This window comes from Lissotriton helveticus, chromosome 7, assembly GCF_964261635.1.
Source record: "Lissotriton helveticus chromosome 7, aLisHel1.1, whole genome shotgun sequence".
NCBI classification, from domain to species: Eukaryota; Metazoa; Chordata; class Amphibia; order Caudata; family Salamandridae; genus Lissotriton; species Lissotriton helveticus.
Window position 1 is genome coordinate 1,096,841,633 of NC_136068.1, and position 21,896 is coordinate 1,096,863,528.

Below are 21,896 nucleotides of genomic sequence, written 5' to 3' on the forward strand. Positions count from 1 at the left end.
AAGAAACCTGTTCATACTTATTCTATCTTTCCTTCCCCAAGTAATGGAATTGGGTGGGAATTACAGTAAACCCTGAACCTTGGCACCCACCCACACAAGGACTGTGATCACAGATGTTGTTTGTGATATTGTAAATGTTAATGTTAAAAATGCTTATAAAGCGAACGTACACCAAGCGGTTTTATGGCACTGAGAACAAGAGAGGAAGCGGTATTAACAACACAGTTGACTTTACTGATACGACTGAGAAAATAAGAGTCTTTGGTAATTTCCTAACTGCACATAGGGGGTTGCCAACCTCCCTTCCAACAGAAGCGAGTTCCAAAATTGCGGAGCCAAGACCGCAAATCTGAGACCCCCATGTTTTTTGCCCTTAAATGAGGGGGTAATCAACAGATTTAAATTGGAGGAACGTAGATACCGAGAAGGAATGTAGTGCTGAATCCTCGAGGAAATAACATCTGGGACGTTCCCGGCTAAGGCTTTAAAAATGGTGCATCCCAGCTTGAAGGCGCAGCGCTTGGCCACCGGAAGCCAGTGTAGACTCTTTATCAGAGGTTTAACATGATGTCGTATAGGCTGGCGGGCAATCAGCCTTGCCGAATGATTTTGCACCAACTGTAAACGATGCAGTTGGTATGCCGGAATACCGGCATATAATGAGTATGCATAGTCAATGTGTGAAATTACTAATGCTAAGACGACCAGAGTCAAGGCCTCAGTGGTCAAGAATCTGCTGATCTTACAGATTCTTCGTAGATGGTAAAAACAAGCGGAGACACACTGAGCTGATCTGGGCCTTCATGGATAAGTCACTACTAATCAGGACCCCCAATCTCATAACCGAGCTTCCTGGAAGTGGAGGGTTGCCCAGCATAGAAGGCCAAAAGTTAGAATTCCACGGATTTGCAATTCCACCTGTAAGAATAAGCTCAGTTTTATATGGATTTAATTGCAGTTGATTATCATTCATTCAATCACTGATACAACTCAAGGTGGATTGGAAATTGAACACTGAGGAAGTGGAAGAATTGATATCAAACACTAGATGTAAGTTGTCTGCATAGTTGAAAGTTTCGACCATCTTTCCACGTAAGGACCGGATCAAAGGTAAGAGGTACAAGTTGAACAAAAGTGGCAAAAGGAAAGACGAACCCCACAAGTTAATTTATTTTTATGAGAAGAGAAGCTAGCGAGGCGAACTGCTTGTAATCGGTCGCTGAGGTAGGAAGAGATCCATTTCAGCGCCAGGCCCTGGATTCCGGCGTTGCTGACACGGTCGCTCATGGTCAAACGCAGCGGATAGATCCAGGAGTACCAGAGCCTGGGTGAGGGCCTTGTCAGCTACCCCTCTGAGGTCATTCATGACTGCAAGAATGACTGTCTCGGTGGAATAAGCAGGTCTAAATCCTGCCTGGCGAGAGTCATGAAAGTGAGATTGTTCAATAAAGGAACAAAGGCAATCTGTGACGTGAGCTTCTAAAATTTTACCTAAATAAGGCAACTGAGAAATGGGGTGGTAATTGCTGAGGACCAGGGGATCCGAATTAGGTTTCTTCAAGATGGGAACAATCTCAGCAATTTTGAAGGAACTGGGGACGATGCCCAATTTAAGGGAATTGTTCAGAAATAAAAGGGGAGGAACCGGAGAGGTAAGGAAAGCTTCACGTAGAATATGAGGAGGGCAGCAGTCAGTGGGGGAACCAGAGCTGACTTTTAAGTAGAGAAAAAAAAATCCTTTGAGATTGGGGACATTTGCTCTAATTAAAAGTGGATCTTACATAAATCTGGAGTTGGCAGTGTAGACATGGGAGAGGAAATACTAGCCTTGATTGATAAATCATTGTGGGAAGATTTTTAATGTTGGAAACTGTGTATTGCGGGGTGAATGGTGGGGGTGGGTAGTAAGGTAACAGTAAAACTGCAAATTGGGCCACATCCATTGTCTCAACAACATTTAAGCAAGAACTGCAAGGGATATGAACAGAAGCAGAACTTCATTCGGATAATCTGTGGCAGAAACACATTGTTCCTATGTTGTAGCATTACCAACAAGCACTTTGAGACATGCAGCTAATAACACTACCCAGAAGAGCTGCCTCTTGAAAGTAAAAGGAATATGAAGGGAGAGAAAGAAACCAGTGAACATGCCCCATCTATAAACAAGCACTGCGCCCACATGGAATCTCACATTTTACAGACTCGTCTTTTTACAAGTAATTTCAGAGCCTGTTTGAAATATAGACAATGGGACAGTCGTATTTTCTAAACTGACAGAATATATAATAAAAACACTCCTGGTCTCCATGATGGGAGGAAACCGGTCAGTCGCAAAGCTGGTGAGAATGAACACAGCGCACGCATAAGAATGAGAAAAACAACTCCGTTCCACTGTGTGACTGTACACTGTGCAATGTGTAACAGCAGATGATTAAGGAACTCCAAGAACAAAAAGTGAGTTGATTTAAGGCCGCTTTCCCACTCCCTTGTGTGATCATGCAATGAGTGAGTCAGTATGTTTCATTTGATTAACAACTCTGAAGCAGTTACTATGATATATGTGCTTTGAAAGTAAACAGTTTTTCACATGCTAAATTCCCGGAAGAAATGTGTTGACTTTAAGAGCTGGTGCTCGGATGGAACATGTGTTGACTTGAGGGGTGAGTGCTGATTGAGAAGCTTTGGGAGTTGGGCAGAGTTTGTTTGCTGTGAAAGGCCATACGCAGGTGGAGGCAGCAGGTGGGGTGGAGGTTTTGTTCAATTGTATTACATGGGAAGATGGATGACTGGGGTGCAGATTGTGCAGAACTTGAGAAGAAATGTGTCTGCTGATGTTATGAATTAGATGAGACAAGCAGTTGCTTCATAAAGACTATTTATTGCTGGTTGACTCATACAGGTTTTGATAAGAGAAAAAAATCTGTTATTTGGGAAGTGGACTGAATGTTTGGATGGGGTCTGTATGGATGGTTTACATGGTCCGTGGCATAATTCAATGAACAGTCTGAACTTTCTTAAGCTGCTTTACAGCGAACACATTGAAAGCAATCTAACCTAAGCAAACAATTGCAGATAAGGGAAATTCCACACGTAATCTGTGTCTTATTCCATCATTTTCTGCTCACAGCAATTGTTTGGAATTTTTAGTAAAGACAAGGTGATTATTCGTAATCCCACTTCTCTAATTTGGGCAACTTCCTTAAAGTCATACACATTACAATATCACGACCAGTGTGCGGGCTATAGACAACACAGAACATTTCTGTGGTAAGATGGCGATGTCATGGTAGAATGTAGAATGTGAAGGGAAGATGGGATTGTTCCTAAGGTTCTGGCAGTGACAGGTAAGCAGTTGCTGCCAGGATGTTGGTAGGAGAAGGATGTATACGGCTGTGTTGTGTCATGGGCGTTTAATACTACAATAAACCTAAATTGTTTTTCAACTTGTGAAAAGTTCGACTACTTACTTCATATTATTTTCATTTCTGAGAATTATCTTGTAAAAAAAATAGCTTTAGGAGGCAACACGTGCCAATCTTTTATTTTCAAGAAAGTCAATCAGAAATAAAGTTATGTACAATAAAATACATTTGCCTGAAAAGTACACAATCATTTGACTGAAAAGCAAACTTTGATTGTCCTGCGAACCATCAGAAAACAATGTCAGAGGCTTGACATTACTTCATGGAATCTAAGTGATTTATTGTTCCAGAATACAGACTGCTGTCAGTAAGGCAGTTCATTTTGAAAAGTTCAACAAAAGGATCAAATCAAACCAATTTCCAAATGTATTCCTGGCATAATAGAGAGGGAGATGGCATGTTAATACATTCGAAGAAGATACTCATACTGGAGAACCAGAACCCCACCCTGAGGTCTTCTATGATAGCTATAAACATTAGAATAGAACAGGCAACTCATCACTTCTACTGAGAGGGTTGATAAATGAGGACAATAGGTGGAGGAAAAGGTGAACAAGTTAATCTTATAATTTGCACAGGGAAGCCTGGCTCACTTTGGTGTTACTTCTGCACCAGAAGCAATGAAAAAAGTTGCAGAAAGTAGAGATTGGGATGTTTTCGCGAGGGCACCACTAGTTGTAACATCTGTAGAGTAATGGGTTTTAGGATTTCCATACATATACTATCTAACTGACTATGGTCTGCTCGGGATGCAAAAACTGTGCAGAGATCCAGTAGTCACAAATAGCTGTTTTGATTTTTGTACATCTTTTATTTTGCAGGATAATACGTCAGGGCTCATCTCACAACCAAGGTCTGAAGCAACCTTTCAGCTGCTGTCCGGGATTTTGTCTCATAGCATTCAATCTTATCAAGCGCAGAAAGGACTTCAAAGCTAAAGGGACCGCTCTTTACACTAGCATCCTTGAAACAGTAGGATTCCTCGACAGAAGACCATTTTCCATGTCCCATGTAAACGCATCAGCCCTGTATTAAGGCAAGTATTACAATAGGTTGATAATACAGTGTTAACATGTTCTTCTGGCACCACCAAGGGAATACTTGTAAAGCTTGTAAAGCTACTAGGAATACACTCAGGAATACAGTTAGTTCTCTTAATCTCCTTCTGCCAGGCATCACTTGTCCTCTAGACACTACTGAAAAGGTCCAATATGGAGTCTGGTCACAGAAGCATGCATTGGGGCCCAGAAAAGACAAAAAGTGTCTGGCCTTCCGATGCTGAAAATAATGTTGCATAAAGAAGAGTCTTTCCTGAAAATTATATATTTTTTGTGGAGTCAGTTTCCATCACAGCTTCTAAGCATTAGATAACTTTGTCTGAAGTTATCATCGTTTTCGTGTAATTTAAGCAAACAGAAGACTAAATCATGAAGATTTGGGGATACCTTTTTTTAAATCCTGAAAGTCTGCCAAGGATGTGTCTAAATCTAGGCCAGCATGGATCCATTAGCGATTTAAAATGAGGCAGAGTTTCCTCAGTACTTCTCTGGGAGATAGGTGCATGCCATCAACAGTCTCTTGCCTTCCTAGGTTCCAGCAGAAATCAGACTTCCGGTTGGTGTGAGCACACACTTTACAGAGGTAGCCCAGCAGCAATTGCTGGTAAGCACTACATCTATCACTGTAAAACATCCATGATGCTCCCAACTTTGGCAGTATCCAGACAGCTTTTAGGGTACCTTTGATAAATGACACACCACTTTTTATTGGTGTACCCCAACAAGCAAAATACACATTCGGTAAAATGGTCTATCTGCACTTTGGTTTTTCTAGTAGGACTAAGGAGAAATTCTTACATCTTCATAATTCCTTAGTATTTATTTTTTTACACCTAATTGGACAACTTACATTATCGGAATCAAGTATCAATTGACAATGTAATAGTGTTTCACAGGCCCAATGCTTCATCAAGGTTAAAGATCTTATGCTTGAAGAGCTGGACACAATAACGAGCATATGTGATGTCCTCCAATATACAAATATCCCTAAAGTGCAACCTCATTCACAGTAGCTTCACCTTATAGTTGCCAGCCATCAAAATCTATCTTCTTATTTTAAAATATTGGATACGGATTGTCACTGTTGTACTATTACTCACCAATATATAGTAGACCTCAAAGTACATGAACATCAGTCAATCAAGGATACACCACCAACAGTGACCATATCCTCACACCACACCCAGACCAGCATGCACAACTGGAAAATGTTATATCAGTATCTTCTTTTACAGAGCCAGAAGGTGCTGAAATGACTCTCCAGGAGTTCATGTCGCTTTTTGTCAGAGATGTATCAAGGGCTACAGGATCTTTTCCCTTTGCACTGTTCGGGCCAGGTGAAAAAGTCCTGATGCCCTGGAAGAAATGTTGAGCTGGGAACTCTAAAACTGGGCTTTTACGTATGTATGTGGAATTTCTATAGCTTAAGCCTAGCTAAAAGGCAGCAGAACTCTGTTTAGGATCAAACACAACCATAAAATCAATGAGTGACCGGAGAGATAGCTGGTTTGAGGAATTTTGATGTGTCGTAATGCGTTCTATCTATTCTTTACAGTATCTAGAAGCCATTTGTACCTGTGCTGTACTCTGCCATTCTAGAAAATGGTTGAATTGGCTTCCAACAAATGCAGTGCTGAGTGGATGAGAGAAGGCGAGTCATTGTTGTGTGGATGACAGCCATTGCAAGCACTGCAAACAGCCACTGGTTTCCTCTGCCCCAGGGGGATTGTCTCTACATTTGCTGATAAAAGGCCTGAATCTTGCTCTGCTCAGACTGCCTGAATCCAATGTTGGGAGAAGCCTCCGCCACATGACTCAAAAGTTCACTTCTTTACACCAAACATGCCTATTTTTGAGTCTCTGCCTGCATTTTCATGTTTTAGATCTTTTTGTCAGCATGAAATCCAAACACTGTGTTTCTAAGGAAAGAGGGTTTTTAAAAATGTGTTGTGCATTTGGTATAAGAAAGGGAAAACACATTCCAGGGCCACTCTATGACAATAACCATGTACAGATAGTGTGACTGAATATTTGCTGAGACGATTATCTGTTCTAACGTGATAATCCTCATCTTTACAATCTCTCAAAAATCCTCCCTGTGTTCTGTAGAAAAGAGGACCACAAATGAGAACATTTACAGTAGAAGAGGAGGGCTATAGAACCTGACGCCAAGAGACATATATTGTTGCTGACTGGCATATTTTATTGGACTGACTGGCAGTTCTTATTGATTCATGCCTAGAGAGTCTGCTATGTCCTAGAGCAGCAGTTAATGTATAAAAGAGAGATTAAACATCTTAAAATGAGCCAAACCAATCAGGGAATTAGGGGGGTTCTTCTAGAAAAACATAAGGGATTGTTTGGGGCCTTAACGTTCTGGTCCCCCCTCATGGACTAGCTTGGTTACAGCACTGTGCAAGATGCACTGCCCTGATGGTTCAAGAATTTAGGGAAGCAATAGCACTAAAAGACTTGCTTGTGGCTTTTGTTGTAAAATACCCCCAAAATGGAAACAAATTTATACACAATGCAGTTTTTCAGCAACATCCTAATTTGGGTTTGCATGCCAGGTCTTGTCAAGGGTTCCCACTGAAAATGTGGAATTGAACATATTCTGGATTCTCACACAGCCATAGGATTTGTCAAAAAACTCAGCATCGAGTCATACTGGTCAAGGCACCCAGTTTTGGACACTCCCCTGTTTCCTTATATAATGGCTAGAAAAATATCAACTTCTCCTGCGATTTCTACATTTTAACCCGTTTACTGTGCCCGCGATTTTGCGGAAGTGCGGCACTTCCGCAAAACAGGCGGGGCCGCGTCGGCCATTGGCCGACGGCAGCACTGGGGAGGTAGTGCTGCCGTCGGCCAACGGCCGACGGCAGTATGGAAGGGGTTAAAGACAACAGCATGGCCCTCCCAAAGGAACATCGTGGACATGATTGGCTGCACAAATGCAGGCCTTTTACTGAACCTCTGTGCAATTCTCTGAGGTGTACACGCTTACCCAAAACATCTCAATGCATGAGTATCACCTGCTCTACAAGGTAGGCTTATATTAAAGAAATATTTACCTCTGAAGCACTTATGGTATGGCTTAAAAATATGCAAGTTATGTGAAAGTTCAACTGGATACACACAATACTTCAGTGTGTATATATACTGGTAAAGACAGTCATTTGACCCATCCATATTGTCCTGCAACTCTCAATGTAACAGAAAAAATGGTTTGGGACTTGGTTCACCCTATGTTAAATTGTGGCTACAACTTGTACATGGAAAATGTTTAAACTGGCTTGCCTTTATTCGAAGTCCTATATGCCAACAGCACTCTGGCATGTGGCACAATACGCCAAAATAGAAAGGGCTTTTCAATAGAATTGACTGCACGAAAACAGGAATAAGTGGAAATCATCAGCAATGTGATGTGCAGAACTCCTAGCACAGACAAAAATGACGTCTATCTTTTGACGACCATCTATGATGAGTCAACAAAGGAAATTACTGTCCATGGTCAGGGCACTCCTGTCAGAAAAATTCTATGAGTAATCATGGGTAGCGTTGACAAAACTGATCAAATGATGCATTCATATAATGCCACGAGAAAATCTAAGCAAACACAAGGAGATGATGGACGGAGTGCTGAAACTTTTCAAACACTCACCCCCAGTCAGAGATCTGGGTTGAATCCATCACCATTCTTTAGCTCTTTCACCAACTCAGTTCAGACCCAGCTATATCCAAATCAGCCTTGACCCTGTGCCTCATGGGAACAGTCCAGCTGTTTGTACGCCCTAAGTTGGAAGTTGAAAACAAATGGTTTTGGCATGATTCTATTGCCCCAGGTGTGATACCAGCAAACAAAAGGCAGGCAACCTAAACAGGGATTTTGTTCTCAGTCGCTTTCCAAATTTTACTATACCCAGTTTATCGCCTATGGGCACCACAAACGCACAGAAAACCCATACATATCTGGTAACCCCACACACTGACCGACCCCCAACATCCAGGGGACGGTCAGTACACAGTAAAGTCAGACGAGCCAATGGGAATCATTATCTAGCCCCTTTTGGATCTTGCACAACTGCAAACTTTACTGGTTACTATCAAGTCCGGCTCCCCGCTTGATCCCCTCCCACCATCAAAACTTAGATTGCTTGAAGAGGCGGCCCTCACAATAGTTTTGGATCTCCTTGATCACTGGTGTGGTACCTCAGAATTGGAAGCATGCTTTGGTACTCCCTCTGCTCAAGAAGAAGGACCTTGACCCTCGGTGCTGGTCAAACTTTAGGCCAATTCCGCTTCTCTCTGTTTTATCCAAAAGTTTGGAAAAACCTTTTAATACTCACCTCTCCTCTTTTGCTAATGCCCACAACTTGCTGCATTCATCCCAGTCTGGGTTCAAGGGGGGGCCACAGCACCGAATCTGCCCTACTTGGAGTTACGGAATTTCTGAGGCAAGAACTCAGCTCTGGTGGGACAGCCGCCCTTATCCTCCTAGATTTAAGTTCGGACTTCAATAGAGTCTCACATTCCACTCTTTTGGATAGATTGGAGGCTGCAGGCATTGCCGGCAATGCATTGAATCAGTTATCTTCTTTTTTGAAGAATCAAACATTTCAGGTTTCATCTGCAAACAACACCTCTACTACCCTTACACTGACATCTGGGATTCCCCCAGGGTTCTATTCTGAGCACTCTGCTTTTTAACATTTACCTATGCCCCTTGATGGAAGTGATTGAAGAGTCTGGTCTCATCGTATTTTCGTACTCAGATGATTCTCAGATTATTTTTTCACTCTCTGATGCTCAAATAAAAGATCCTTCCCCTCTCTGACAAGGCATGGCCAGCTCGCCCTCTGAATGAACAGAAACGCCCTCAAACTTAATGGCAATAAAACCAAAGCCCTGATCCTGGGAAACAGCCCTGAACTTTTGAGAGTCAGCCACTGGCCATTCATACTGGGCCTTTACCTGCACCAGTGGATAAGGTGAAGAATCTCAGTTTTATTATCGACAAAAATCCTTCCCTGACACTACAGGTCTCCAAGCTCACAGCCTACTGTTTTTCCATTCTGAAATGGCTCAAGAAAATACTCTGGCTTATTCCTCTAAGTTCTCAGAGAACAGTGCTGCAGGCTTTGGTAACATTCAGATTGGACTATGGGTATGCACTGTATCTGGGTGCCTTGATTCATCCTTTGCAGATCATCCAGAATGCGGCCACCTGCCTTATTTTCTGACTGCCAAGATATTTTTCTGTCTCTCCCTTGCTCCACAAACTGCACTGGCTGAGGGTTGACAAACGGATTAAATTCAAGGTCTTATGTTATATTATGTTTCGTACCAGACATGGCCTCGCTCCTTCCTATATCAAAGAGCTGGTGTCTCCATATGTCCTTACCCGAACGCTGAGATCAGCTAACCTCGCACTAGGTTTCGTAGAGCTCGTCTTAAGGGGTGCTACTCCTCTGTTTTAGGTCCAAAACTATGGTATTCTCTCCTGGAATTCTCAGATCCTATATCTCATTGATTTATTTCCGTAAGAATCTAAAAACTATTTTCTTCAACTGCCCTGACTGAGCCTTTGCCACCTTAGGTATTCGTCTTGCTGTGCTCCTGTTATTTTCTGCCGAAAACGCCGGGAGACCCTTTTGGGTAGCTAAGCTTCTTAAATAAATAAATACTAGTACACTTCTAAAGGTCGAGAACCCCAGGGGAGGCACTTAGAGATTCACATGGTTGGTGTCAGGCAGAGGCCAACAGCAGGGTCCAATTGCCACTAGTCATCTGGGTACTTCTGGAAAAAAGGGTTCTCTGTAGCTTTTTGTACCCCAGTAGCTTGAACAGTAGGTCAGCCTCATGACCACTGGAGTCTATTTCTTTATCCTGGTTACAAGAGGGCACAGATTCAGTTATTGGGGGCTCCTCTTAGGTCACCAACAATCAGTTCAGTCCTCTTCTGATCTTCTCCAAGTCCAGGACGTTTTCTGAAGTGGGTGCCAGGAAAGGCCTCAATTTGGTCTGGCTCTAGCTAGTGGGTGGGAATGACTCATGGACACACACTTACCAATGGGATAAATGTTACTGGGGCCAACCCTACCCACTAACTTTGGGGTTATCAAGATAGCAAAAGTCTTCAGCCAAACTAAACGTGGGCTATGTGGGTTGGATGTGGAAGAGGGGTAGTAATCTTAGTGTCCGCCCACATTTAACACTAAAATCTTGTTTTAGGCAGCCACTGTACTCACAAAAAACTCAGAGACAGAGGTTTGGTAGGACAAAAATAAAGTCCTTCAGCAACCAGACAATGAATCCACAAGAACTGTCTTGGAATCCTACTCAATCTCCTTTCAAGTGTGCCACAAGTGTGCCACAAGTGGTGGAGTGGTGTGGCTCACTGGTTAGAGGCGGCAGACCCGGGAGCAGAAGTCGGCCCGGGACCAGGGTTCAATTCCCGACGCGGCAGGGTCGTGGACCAGGGTCAGCGGACTCGACAATTCTCGCCTTGGTGCCTACTCTAACCTGGTGTCCCACTCGGCAACTCTGGGCATTAGCTTGCCTCATCTCCACAACGGCCCCATCAACGCCGGGGATGCCTGGCTCCACCTTGGGGATTCCCGGTAGGGACCATCCCACAGGGAAAGCCAGGACGGGTTCCCCAGCGGTATACAGCGGCGGGACGCCCCTTTGCTGGGGCAGCTGTGCGCTTTACAAGTATACAACATTTACATTTACATATGTGTGTGTATATGTGCACGCAGGATTTGACATGCAGGAAGGATGTGACACTGTATTGTCAAAAAGTTTGCCTAAAGCCCCCACACTGCATATTCTGTGTGGTTCAGGAGTCATCTCTGTCCATTCAGGTCAGATATTCACACCTACTCAATGCTAATTACTTGTTGGAAGAAGCTAGGAAGCCAATGCACATTAGCCTCTAGTAACTTCAGACAGGGAAAAGCTAATGTTTTAAATGTTACTTTCCCTTGATATTTATTAGAAATCCAACTTGACCATTAAATAAGATTTTTAATAACTATTAAAAAAAAGTAAAAAGCTGTTTTCCTAGCTGGTCCTGTTGCTTAAGATACATTATTAGTATTTTCATTTGTACTCTAGTTTTCTGCATTGGAAGCTAGGCCTAAGTACAAGTTAACATTACATTTCTACATGTCATAATTTTAAATGCCAGGCACCCTTTCTTATGGGCTACAAGGCTTATATGGGGTGACTTATTACTATCTATCTAAAAAGAAGGATTTTCGCTGCAAAAAGGGTTCATTTTGACAGGTTGCAGTGCATATTTTTGCACGGTTACAGTCAGGTTACAGTGGTAGGCCGGAAGCCATGTTTGCACAGCCACTGTAGTGGATGGCACAATTAATGCTGCAGTCCAAAAGTTGTATTTAACTTTCAGGCCCTGAGTACTCTTTCTACCATATACTAGGGACTTATTAAGCAACTTAAATATACTACTTATTACTACGCCAAAAGGACGATATTAAAGGAGGGAGGGCGGCACAAGCACTTTGCTACTGGTTAGCATGGGTAAAGTGCAGCAAAAATATAGCGTCTATAAAAGACACAAAATCAGGGGTGTCTATGCAGAAATGGTGGATTTCCTACAACAATTATCGATTGTGTTACAGATTACTGGCAAGAGGACGGCCAGGCCCATTGAGGCCTAGAGATAATATACAAGACACACACACAAAATAGCTCTAGAAACAGTCATGCACCGATACCTGGTAGATAACGACACAGGGGAAGTTTCATTGAGCACTAAAACAGTAGTTAAGGAGTGCAAGGAGAGACAAAAGGAAGAATTGGGGAAAGGAGTGAAAGAACTGGAGGCTATACAGAACAGAACTAGTTCCTTAAGAGTACGGTGCAAACTGCATGCCCAAATAAAGTGATTGGATTTAGACTGGATGGCATAAGTCACATTCTCTCTCCAACACAAATTCTATGTTAGTAGCAATACAAGTGGGAAGCTTTGTCACTTAAACTCCGCTCCAAAATAAATAGATGGTAAAATATATATTGAACCGGAAAGGGGAGGAGATTACAGGGAGAACAACCAGTTTATGACAACCTTCAGGGAAGACTACCAGACCCAGTATACAGCACATGATTATAATAACACCAATATTGGCCCATAATTAGACAATGGGCACTTAAATAAATTGTATCGCCTTCACGCTGTAAAACCTACGAGAGACCCTTTGCGATTCAAGAAGTACAGCTGCTATTGCTAGACTGATACCACAGGCTCAGATGGTTTTACGGCATATTTGTATAAACATTTTTGACCTTGGCAAATTTTTACCAGGCTTTTTATCTTATTTAAAGATGGGTACACTCACATAATCTATGCTTGAGACCCTCTAGGATTTCGAGATTTGCAAATATATTGTGAATTCGGGACTTATGTAAAAATGTTGCGATTATTACAAAAGCCCCTGCAAAATCTTAATTAACCCTTTTCTTTAAACCTTCTTTTATTTGCCCTGCACTGCTGCACTGGGCAAATAAAAGGAGGCATGGTTGGATAGAGGTGTTTTCATACTCTCTTCCTTGTACATTGTGATGTAAATATGCAGCACGTGCATCCACAGCCAGGAGCAAAACAAAAAACTGCAGAAGGTATGTTAATGTCCCAGCCTCCTTTGGAAGTCTTTTGCCCCTACACCGTCCCCGCCGCACAATAAGTAAAGTAAATACAAGGGGCTGGAGAAGAGTTGTTATTTTAGCCCTCACTGCCCTCCTCTCACTTTAACTTAAGGTGGAAGGAGGGCAGAGGGAGCTAAGTAACCGCTCTTTCTAGCACTGTGTATTTGATACCAGGAAGGATAATTGAAAGGTGGCGACAGAGAGGGTGCAGCTTTAAAATTTAAATCTGCACTCTCTCTGGCACCAATCATTTGTCTTCCTCATCTCATGCAGGGCCTGTGTGCTGACCCACGCCGGGGCCACTACCACACATTTTGCTTTCTTTTTGCCATAATTGTTAGGTCAAGGCTGGAGTCAGCCCGCATTCGCTGCTATTTTTCTATTTCTATTTAGGGGGTTTTGTAGAGCGCTTGGTGACGCACAGCGGCGTGTCCCCGCGCTAATGAGCTAATGTCTACCAGACTGATAAATGCAGAAAATTACTGTGAAAATAGAACAGTCTTCAGCTTGGCTCTGAAGAGTGTTTCTGAGGGTTCTAGTCGCAGTGCCATTGGTAGCTTGTTCCATCTGGATGCTGCAAGGAGCCTAAAAGATCTTCCACCCATCCGGGCTCTGGACACCTTGGGAATTGACAGGAGTCCTGAACCGGAAGATCTCAGAGAGCGAGATGGCTCATAGGGTGTCAGCAATCCTTTCAAAGGGAGCGGAGCTCTCCCGTTGATGATCCGGTGGCACGTGCACAGGGCTTTGAATTCCACCCTGCTGCGAATCGGGAGCCAGTGCAGAGACCGGAGGGCTGCTGCGGAGCCCGCTCTTCTAGGTAGTCTAAGCACTAGTCTAGCAGCGGCATTCTGGAGAACCTGGAGACGACTCAGGTTCTTTTCCAAGGTTCCCAAGTAGAGAAGATTGCCGTAATCCATCTTTGACGTGACTAGTGCATGCACCAGAGTTTGGCGGGCTCTGATAGGTAAGAATTTTAATACCTTCCTGAGACTTTTAAGGGTCCCAAAACATGATCCAACCACCTGATTGATCTGAGGACCGAAGGCAAGGTCAGAATCAAACCAAATGCCCAGGTTCTTTGCTTTCTGGCAAGGGGCAGGTAGTGGGCCCAAGCACGGTGGCCACCACGCCGACGTCCATGCTGATTGGCCTCCCCCCACTACCAGTACCTCGGTCTTGCCTCCGTTGAGTTTGAGGCAATTGGCGGACATCCAGGCCGCGAGATCTTGCATGCAAGCTCTGAAGATGTCCGCCGAGGGACCGGGGGTACGTGATAGGGAGATGACCAACTGCGTGTCGTCGGCATATGATACCATTTGGAGGCCGTAGCTCTCTACCAAGGTAGCAATCGGGGCGACATAAAGATTAAAAAGAGTAGGGCTCAGGGACGAGCCCTGCGGCACCCCCTGATCCAGAGAGATGCGCTCAGAGTAATGGTCACCCTGCCTCACTTGGAAACCCCGGCCTGTAAGAAATGAATAAATCCACTTCAATGCTGCCCCTCTCACCCCGCCTTTGCTCAGACACTGTAGCAAGATGGAATGTGCTACAGTGTCGAACGCGGCGCTGAGGTCCAGGAGGATTAAGGCCATGGTTTGTCCCTCATCAGCACCTTGCCTGAGGGTGCTCTGGGAACTTGTTGTAGTGGAGTATTTGATAGAACCACCGCCAACTCTCCGCCCATATTTTCCATTGGCTTGTGTCAGTGTCCTCCGCAAATGCTGGTGTCTGATTCGTAATGAGGCTTGTTAGTCCCTCCTTAGTGACGCCTTGTCTTCATTTGTAACCGCCCATGGTGACTGGCCCTTTTACTTCGGCTGTTACACAGTACGTATTTTTTAGGCTCATGGAGCGTATCGTCTCCTCCTGTCACGGGAGGAGACGACATCAAAATTGAACAGTCAATCCCACAGGAGGACTCATAAGAGGAGTCTGTCCATATGTGACCTCATTCATAAAAGCTGGTACGAAAGACAGAAGCTATTTGAGGTCTACCATAACGGTGTGTCCAACTGTGGTGCTTTGGTGAAGTGTCTGGCCCTGAAGAATTTGCCAAAAATTTTGGTGGCAAAGAAACATGTTGGCATGAATAGCAATCTGCCTATTTTAATGTGACAGCACACACTCAGTAAATAATAAAGTGATTGCGACAGGAGTGTGTATATCAATTTTAATCACTTCTGGTCACGATGTGTGATGTGAATTAAGCACTTCACTGCACCTAAGGTTTTTTACAGTTTCTTTTGGACACTTTTTCTTTTGAACAAAATGACCACCGATGATGATAAAAGTGGGCACAACTGGTGAGTACCTCCCAGAGAACCCGTTGGTGGTGTGCACGTGAGGGGTCATTTTGTTCTTCCCACATTTTTTCTACAATTTTTCACAAACATATTTGTGTCTTTCACAATAATTGCCTGCTTATTCAGGATATCACTGCGGGATTGTATGTACACGGAGTCCTTCTGGAAAGACTTCAGTGTTTACCAGTCGGTGGCTGTCAGTTGCAAAAATATGTTTTAAATAGAGGTGAAAAACGTGATGGGCTACCTCAAAAAATAAAGGAATAAGAGGAGTTTATGTAAAGTAGAAAACTACAGTATTGTGCATACGTTTTAGAGGGAGTGCTTGGAAAGTAGATGCCTCAGAAACTAGGTCTTTGTGTATGAATAGATTCTGAGTGGATGGCGACCTGCTTTTCTTTTTCCCTCTGTGCTCCTTGTTGAAGATATTGGGTCTATAAGAAGCCAAAACTAATACACGGTCTCCTGGGTATAATTTTGTACAGAAAATTAGGAGAAACTTGTATTTTATGTCATTAATTATATGCCATTATGTTTAATACAAATTAACTGTGGCTGTGATTAACAATCCTTAGTTTCTGTACTGATACTTCCAGTCTAGGTATAATGCTAGTGTGACCATTTTAATTACAATAAAAGACTATTGAACTTTTGCCGTTTTTTAAAATACCTTACCTCCAGAAAATTCACTAAGGAAAATTTTGATAAGGAAAATCACCCACTCCCTAAAAAGGCCCAGCTTTGTGAGGGAATCCTTGAATCAGAAAACAGAAAAATGATTAGCCAAAACACAATGCTGTATGCACATTTTGAAACAGTGGAGAACTTGGATTCCTTAAATAAGCAGTGTCAAAAATACTTTCAAGTAAAAGTTGATGCCCAAATACGCCATATCCTGCTTTGTTTTTGGATCTAATTGAACAGACTTTTCATCAGATTGTACGTTTGATTGTCTCTATTAAAGAGGACAGAACATGTGACCACTAATAAGTAAGATTTAAGTTGGACATCATTTGCAGAAATTACAATTTGCTATTACTGAAATGTGCAATGGTATCCCATACATAGGCAAACATATTCCTTTAATGTTTATAAACATCAAACGAGAAACCTACGATGGAAAACAGAAACTTACTATGCAAGGTGTATACTGATTTCAAAATGTGGGACTGAGTTTGGCCTCTGAATTCTAGAAATGACTTCACAGAGGACAGAAGAGCAAACCTAAGTACCGGGATGGTTTTGTGTTTTCTGAAGCACAAGATCACTAGGTATTATTTCCAGACAAACATTGGGAATATGTTGCCACTAATTATTTGAAATGCTCTTTCCGTATTATGTAGCCCCACCTCTTTAAAACGTTTTTGTGCTGAACAATGAGGCGGCTATTTGGGTGTTTTTATGGGATGCGCTGGTTGATTTGGTATTTCACCTGCTGTGTGTGCTAAAAGGCAATCTGGTTTATAGTAAACACTATACAAAATTCAATACATAAAAACAGTTTATAAATAAATGCCATCAAGAAAGAAAATCGGGCTCTTACTGTTACAGATGATACAGCAAAGCCTGTATCAACAATGAAACCACATGTCAAAAGTGCAGAGAAAGAAGCATTCCAAATTACAACCCAACATAAAAACCTATTTACAATTTAGGCCAGATATTTTCCGGTACATGTGTAAGCAATTACAATGTCACATTCACAGCAGGTTTTGAAAGCTTCAAGATGAGAAAGTAGCAATTTTCCTTGCATTTTTACTCTTTCAATTATTGTGTTTTACTATTTGACCTGAATACATTTTTTTTCTTCCAGACTGGCTTTAGACGAGAGCATGGGTAAAACTGTAGTGCCTTTTTGGGTATTATACGAAAACCATAGCAAGCTAGGCTCTTTACATTTATCATTCATGCAGACATAAAGAAGTATAAACTTTATATTACATACCTGTAGAGTAGTCTTTAAAAGCCTTTTTCAGAAGATCTACCGACAGTCGAATGGACATAACCAAAGGTGAAACGTAGGTGCTGTCTTCCATGACCTCCACTTCTTGTAGATGCTTTCCAGACTCAGACAGAAAGGTCTTCTCTGGCTGCTTCATGGATGTTCTCAAAAATGTTTGCACAACATCCAGTGTCACGGTCCTACTTTGTGGCGTTGAAGATGTGATACTCTGATCTGTACCACTATGTATTTGAAGGCACTGCAGCATATCAATGACATGTTCCTTCAAAGGTAAACATACAACACCTCTCTCTAGAAGATCCACGGGAGGGGAACATTGAGAAACTAGGGAATAAGATGTAACCAAGTACTTCTCAAGGACTTCCGCAAGGCTGTAAAACAACATGCAGGAGACAACAACGGGCAGCTCCAGGCAACCGTTTCGACCACGATGATGAGGAAACGTCACATCTGTATGGTTTCCTGGAAGAAGTCTGTTGATTGGAAAATTATAGATTGTGGCTGAACGGTGCAAATTTGGAATGAGATTAAAGTCACTGGTGGATACATGAACACAAAGAGTCCACCCATGGTCTAGGCTGTAATCTGTCAAATTTTTAAGGCGGCAAGTAATCATCAGAGAGTCTTGCAATAGCAAACGGCTCCACGCTACAGTAACAGTGCATCCAAACTGCTGCCTGTGACTTTCGTTAGTTAGCATGGCACAGCTCAAGTTGATTACCTGGTTGAGGTGCGACAAAGATCTGTTTTTCTCTTGAATGGCATGCTTTAACCAAGACACTCTAGGGAGGGAAAGAAAATGTTAATTTAAGTCTTTTTTGGTTGTGACGAATCTCTGAACAGTTTCTGTCAGCATAAACTCACTGAAGAAATCAACAATTTCAATGGGTATCACTTAGCAGGTGAGTGCAGGCAAGGGATACATTTATTTTGTAAATTTTACATTTGCCACAACCATTTGCTTCTGAAAACTTCACATTAAACATCTAATTAGCCACAACTACAGGCTTAGCTGAATCTGAACATGAAAAAAGGAAAACAAGCATTAGCAGAGCCATTAGAAAGGGCTTTAAAGTGACGTGCTACGACATGAATAACTGTGCTTCTAACCATTAACACATTAAAGCCGTGTCTCCTGGTTTGTCTGTCGGGGAGCAGGCACTGTTGTGGAGGGTGATGTGTCCTGGGCAAAGTGAATGCAGGCCAGCGTTCGGGATCAGTGTGTTGTTTCCTAGAATGGGAAAGAAGATAGTATTCTCACAAAGAGATGTCAGTGTCTTGTGGGTTGCAGTGCACGGTCTCGAAATGGCAGGCAATGTATGAGGGTAATATGTGCTGGAAGAAGCCAAGGAAAATGTGGCTGTAGACAGTGTCCTGGAAGTAGTGTATGGTATCAAAGAAGGCGCAATGCACCACTGTCTGGCAGTGGATGCTATCCAAGGAAATATTAAAACAAGAATGGATTGCTTTATGTATACACCACATGTCTTAGATAAATAATTTAACATGTGATGGTTCAGTGTACTTTCTAGATGTAAAACACAGTTCCCAAAAATTGATGTGTAAGCATTTTGTAGATGGTGGAATGATACACCTGTGGGGTGAGGCGAACCCACTAAATGTGGACTCCTCAAATTATTACAGTAAACATTTGTCCACAGGTTAATGAATCGAAGACGGTGTTAACCTCAATTTCATGAGGCAATGTGTTCTGAAATAAGGCACCTCATAACATATTAAAATATAGTCAATTAAGTGAGTACCCACTCAAAGACTGAGTTTGAGATCAGAAATAACATTTGAAAGATATATTACAAAATTCAAAAGCTACAATATGGAAACAATAAGTGCTATGCCATGAAGGCTCTCAGAACAAATAATTTCAGAATAATGTGCAAATCAGAAAAGTTCTGAGTTCCTAGTGAGCTGCAAAATCATTAGGAAAACGGACAGCATCTCTAATAGCATTGGAAATTCATCAGGTTACTTTTGGCTGAATCCCAAAATCAGGGGTTTGCATACAATTTTCTTTCATTGGAAATCAATAATTCTACAGACTCACCCTGGTGTAAAAAATAGTTACATTCTCAGCAAATCCGAGAACAGCTTTCTAAATTGTCATAATGCATTAGCATCTAAGCACTATCCAACTACATGAATATCGACTCTTCTCACTCTAAGCTAATATCATCCGGAGATGGCAGAATAAACTAGTTAACATGAACAACAGCAAACTATTATGAATGAATAGGGTATAGTGAGGTAGTTGAAAGTCCTTTGGAGGGAAAACATAAAAGAACATTCTCAGGTTCACAGCACACTTAAAGGGTTGATTGTAGGAGATATCGTCAGATATTAATCCTGCAGCTCACCTCACAATGTGAGAAGCAAAAGTAAGAAGAAAAAATAAAGGTAAAAAGAAAACGTGCATGCATACCTTAAACCTTTGACAATGCCCAGATGAACAGCTAGGGGGAAAACTAACCCAGCTGCTATTCTTCATAACACCTACATTAACAACCGATGAGATCGTAAACAATAGCCTGCAAAGTGGCAGCAAGTCAAACAACTCCTAAGACCGACAGCCTGTGTCTTGACAACATGCATAGTTTTATACAAGACAAATAATCACTTACATTTTAAAGAATGCAGTATTTGCTGCAATAAGAGCTGAATTCTCCATTATGAACATGACTAATAGAACCTCAGCAAATTTAGCTTCAGTGTTTGTCGGCCAGCTATTTCTTTGGTCAAGGAGCAGGGCTCCTTCCTCTCCACTAGTGACATTTCTTAGGTTTTAAAGGTAGGTGTAAAAGAAAACAGACAATAAGGATAGCTCATAGACGTCTAACACATGTTGAATCCAAAATAGCCAGTAAGCACAAAAAATAAAGTTAAGGCCAGATCGCAATGTCAACGGACCAGAGCTTTATTCCCTCGTCAGCTAAAATCCATATATTTCAATGCCTCATTTATATCGTTTTTCTCAACGCAAAATAATGGTGAGAACAAAATGAGGTATAGTAGAAGTTACAGATAGGCACCATTGAGCAGGTTGGTGGGCGCTTCTCATTGGATGAATATGAGCATGCATTGAAAACTAGATACAATAAGCTTGGATAAAATGGCTGAATTTACTATTTTCTGCAGTTCTCGCTTTGTTGTGTAAACTTCAGAATGAGAATATGCTTACTAGAAATGTGAGGCTGAAATGTGCAATGTACAAAATGGAATAACAAAACGACCGCATTTTAAATGTGGGTACATGCGCAACAATGCTAAGGCTTAGATGCACTTTTTTATCAGTTAAAAGAATAAAATTGCAATTGTTAATGCAAAAAATACGAAATTTAGCATTCTCATAAAAGTTAGTCAATGTTAGAACAAATTCAAGTATTACAAATATTGCTTTTAAATACTATGAAGTTTTAAAACCTCTAGCATTTTTTTATTTTATGTTCACGCTGAATTACCAAAAGCATCCCACTCTTGAGAATCTAGTATCCCTGCAAACATGATAAAGGATATATATATATCCCCGTCCCTCTCATACGATGCTCATGGAGCAAGAAGTAATTCCTCTGCTTGATGGAGTGAGCAAGAACAGTCACACCTACCTTGCCCTTGAATCGATCTCTGTCCAATTAATGGGCTTAAAGATGTAAAATCTGAAGATCAGATTTTGCATTATACACAGGGCACATTGGGCCAGTTAGAGCCATGGCACACCTTATAAAAAGGTGCACCAAAGGACCACCTACCACTTCTCCAGAGGGCTGCCCTCAGGGGGCACAATGACAGTGCACAACCTCTTTGTGGTGCACTGTCAGTGCACCTCCTAATTGATTGCGTATCTCTGCGCCTGTAATAGGGTAGAGGCCCAGAGGTAATAGGATTGCCTCTTTAATGCAAATGATGGAACACCCCTCAAAACAGCGTTTGCGATACAAGTGCACCAGCACGACCAGTATTACAGAAGGGATCACACAAGCATCTCCGGATCACACAAGCATCTCCTCCCCTTTCTGTAAAACCAGTGTCCCAGAAGTGCACAAAGTGGGAGCACACACCTGTTGCGTTTCTAGGGCACTATGCATTATACGCATTCAGATCTGAAATGAAAAAATATATTTATATAGCGCGTAACTACCCAAAGGCCTCGCAGCGCTTTAACTGATTACTATGGCGAGGTGCAGGGCAAGTTAACACGCTTTTCCAAACAAGTGGGTTTTTAAAGCTTTCCTGAAGACCATCCGGTTGTTGTTCTCTCTGAGATCCAGAGGAAGAGAATTCCAAATTCTCGCAGCAGTGTGCGAAAATGACTGGCCGCCCCATCGGGCTTTGTTGATTTTCGTTGTGGTGGCTAGATGCAATGCACTGGAGCGGAGGGCTCTGGAAGGAACATAGGGCACAACTAGGGGAAACAGGATGGCAGGACCTGCTCGATGGAAGGATTTATGCAGAATGCACA

General features: G+C 42.3%; 1 protein-coding gene across 1 annotated transcript in view; it reads right to left on the minus strand.

Moving 5' to 3' along the window:
* FAAP100 (FA core complex associated protein 100) overlaps positions 1-21,896 on the minus strand; it is a 308,450-nt gene that overhangs the window by 69,454 nt on the left and 217,100 nt on the right. Inside the window, exon 6 of the mRNA XM_078654230.1 lies at positions 17,408-18,207. Coding sequence (XP_078510356.1) covers positions 17,408-18,207 — 800 coding nt within the window. The remainder of the gene's footprint in view (positions 1-17,407; positions 18,208-21,896) is intronic.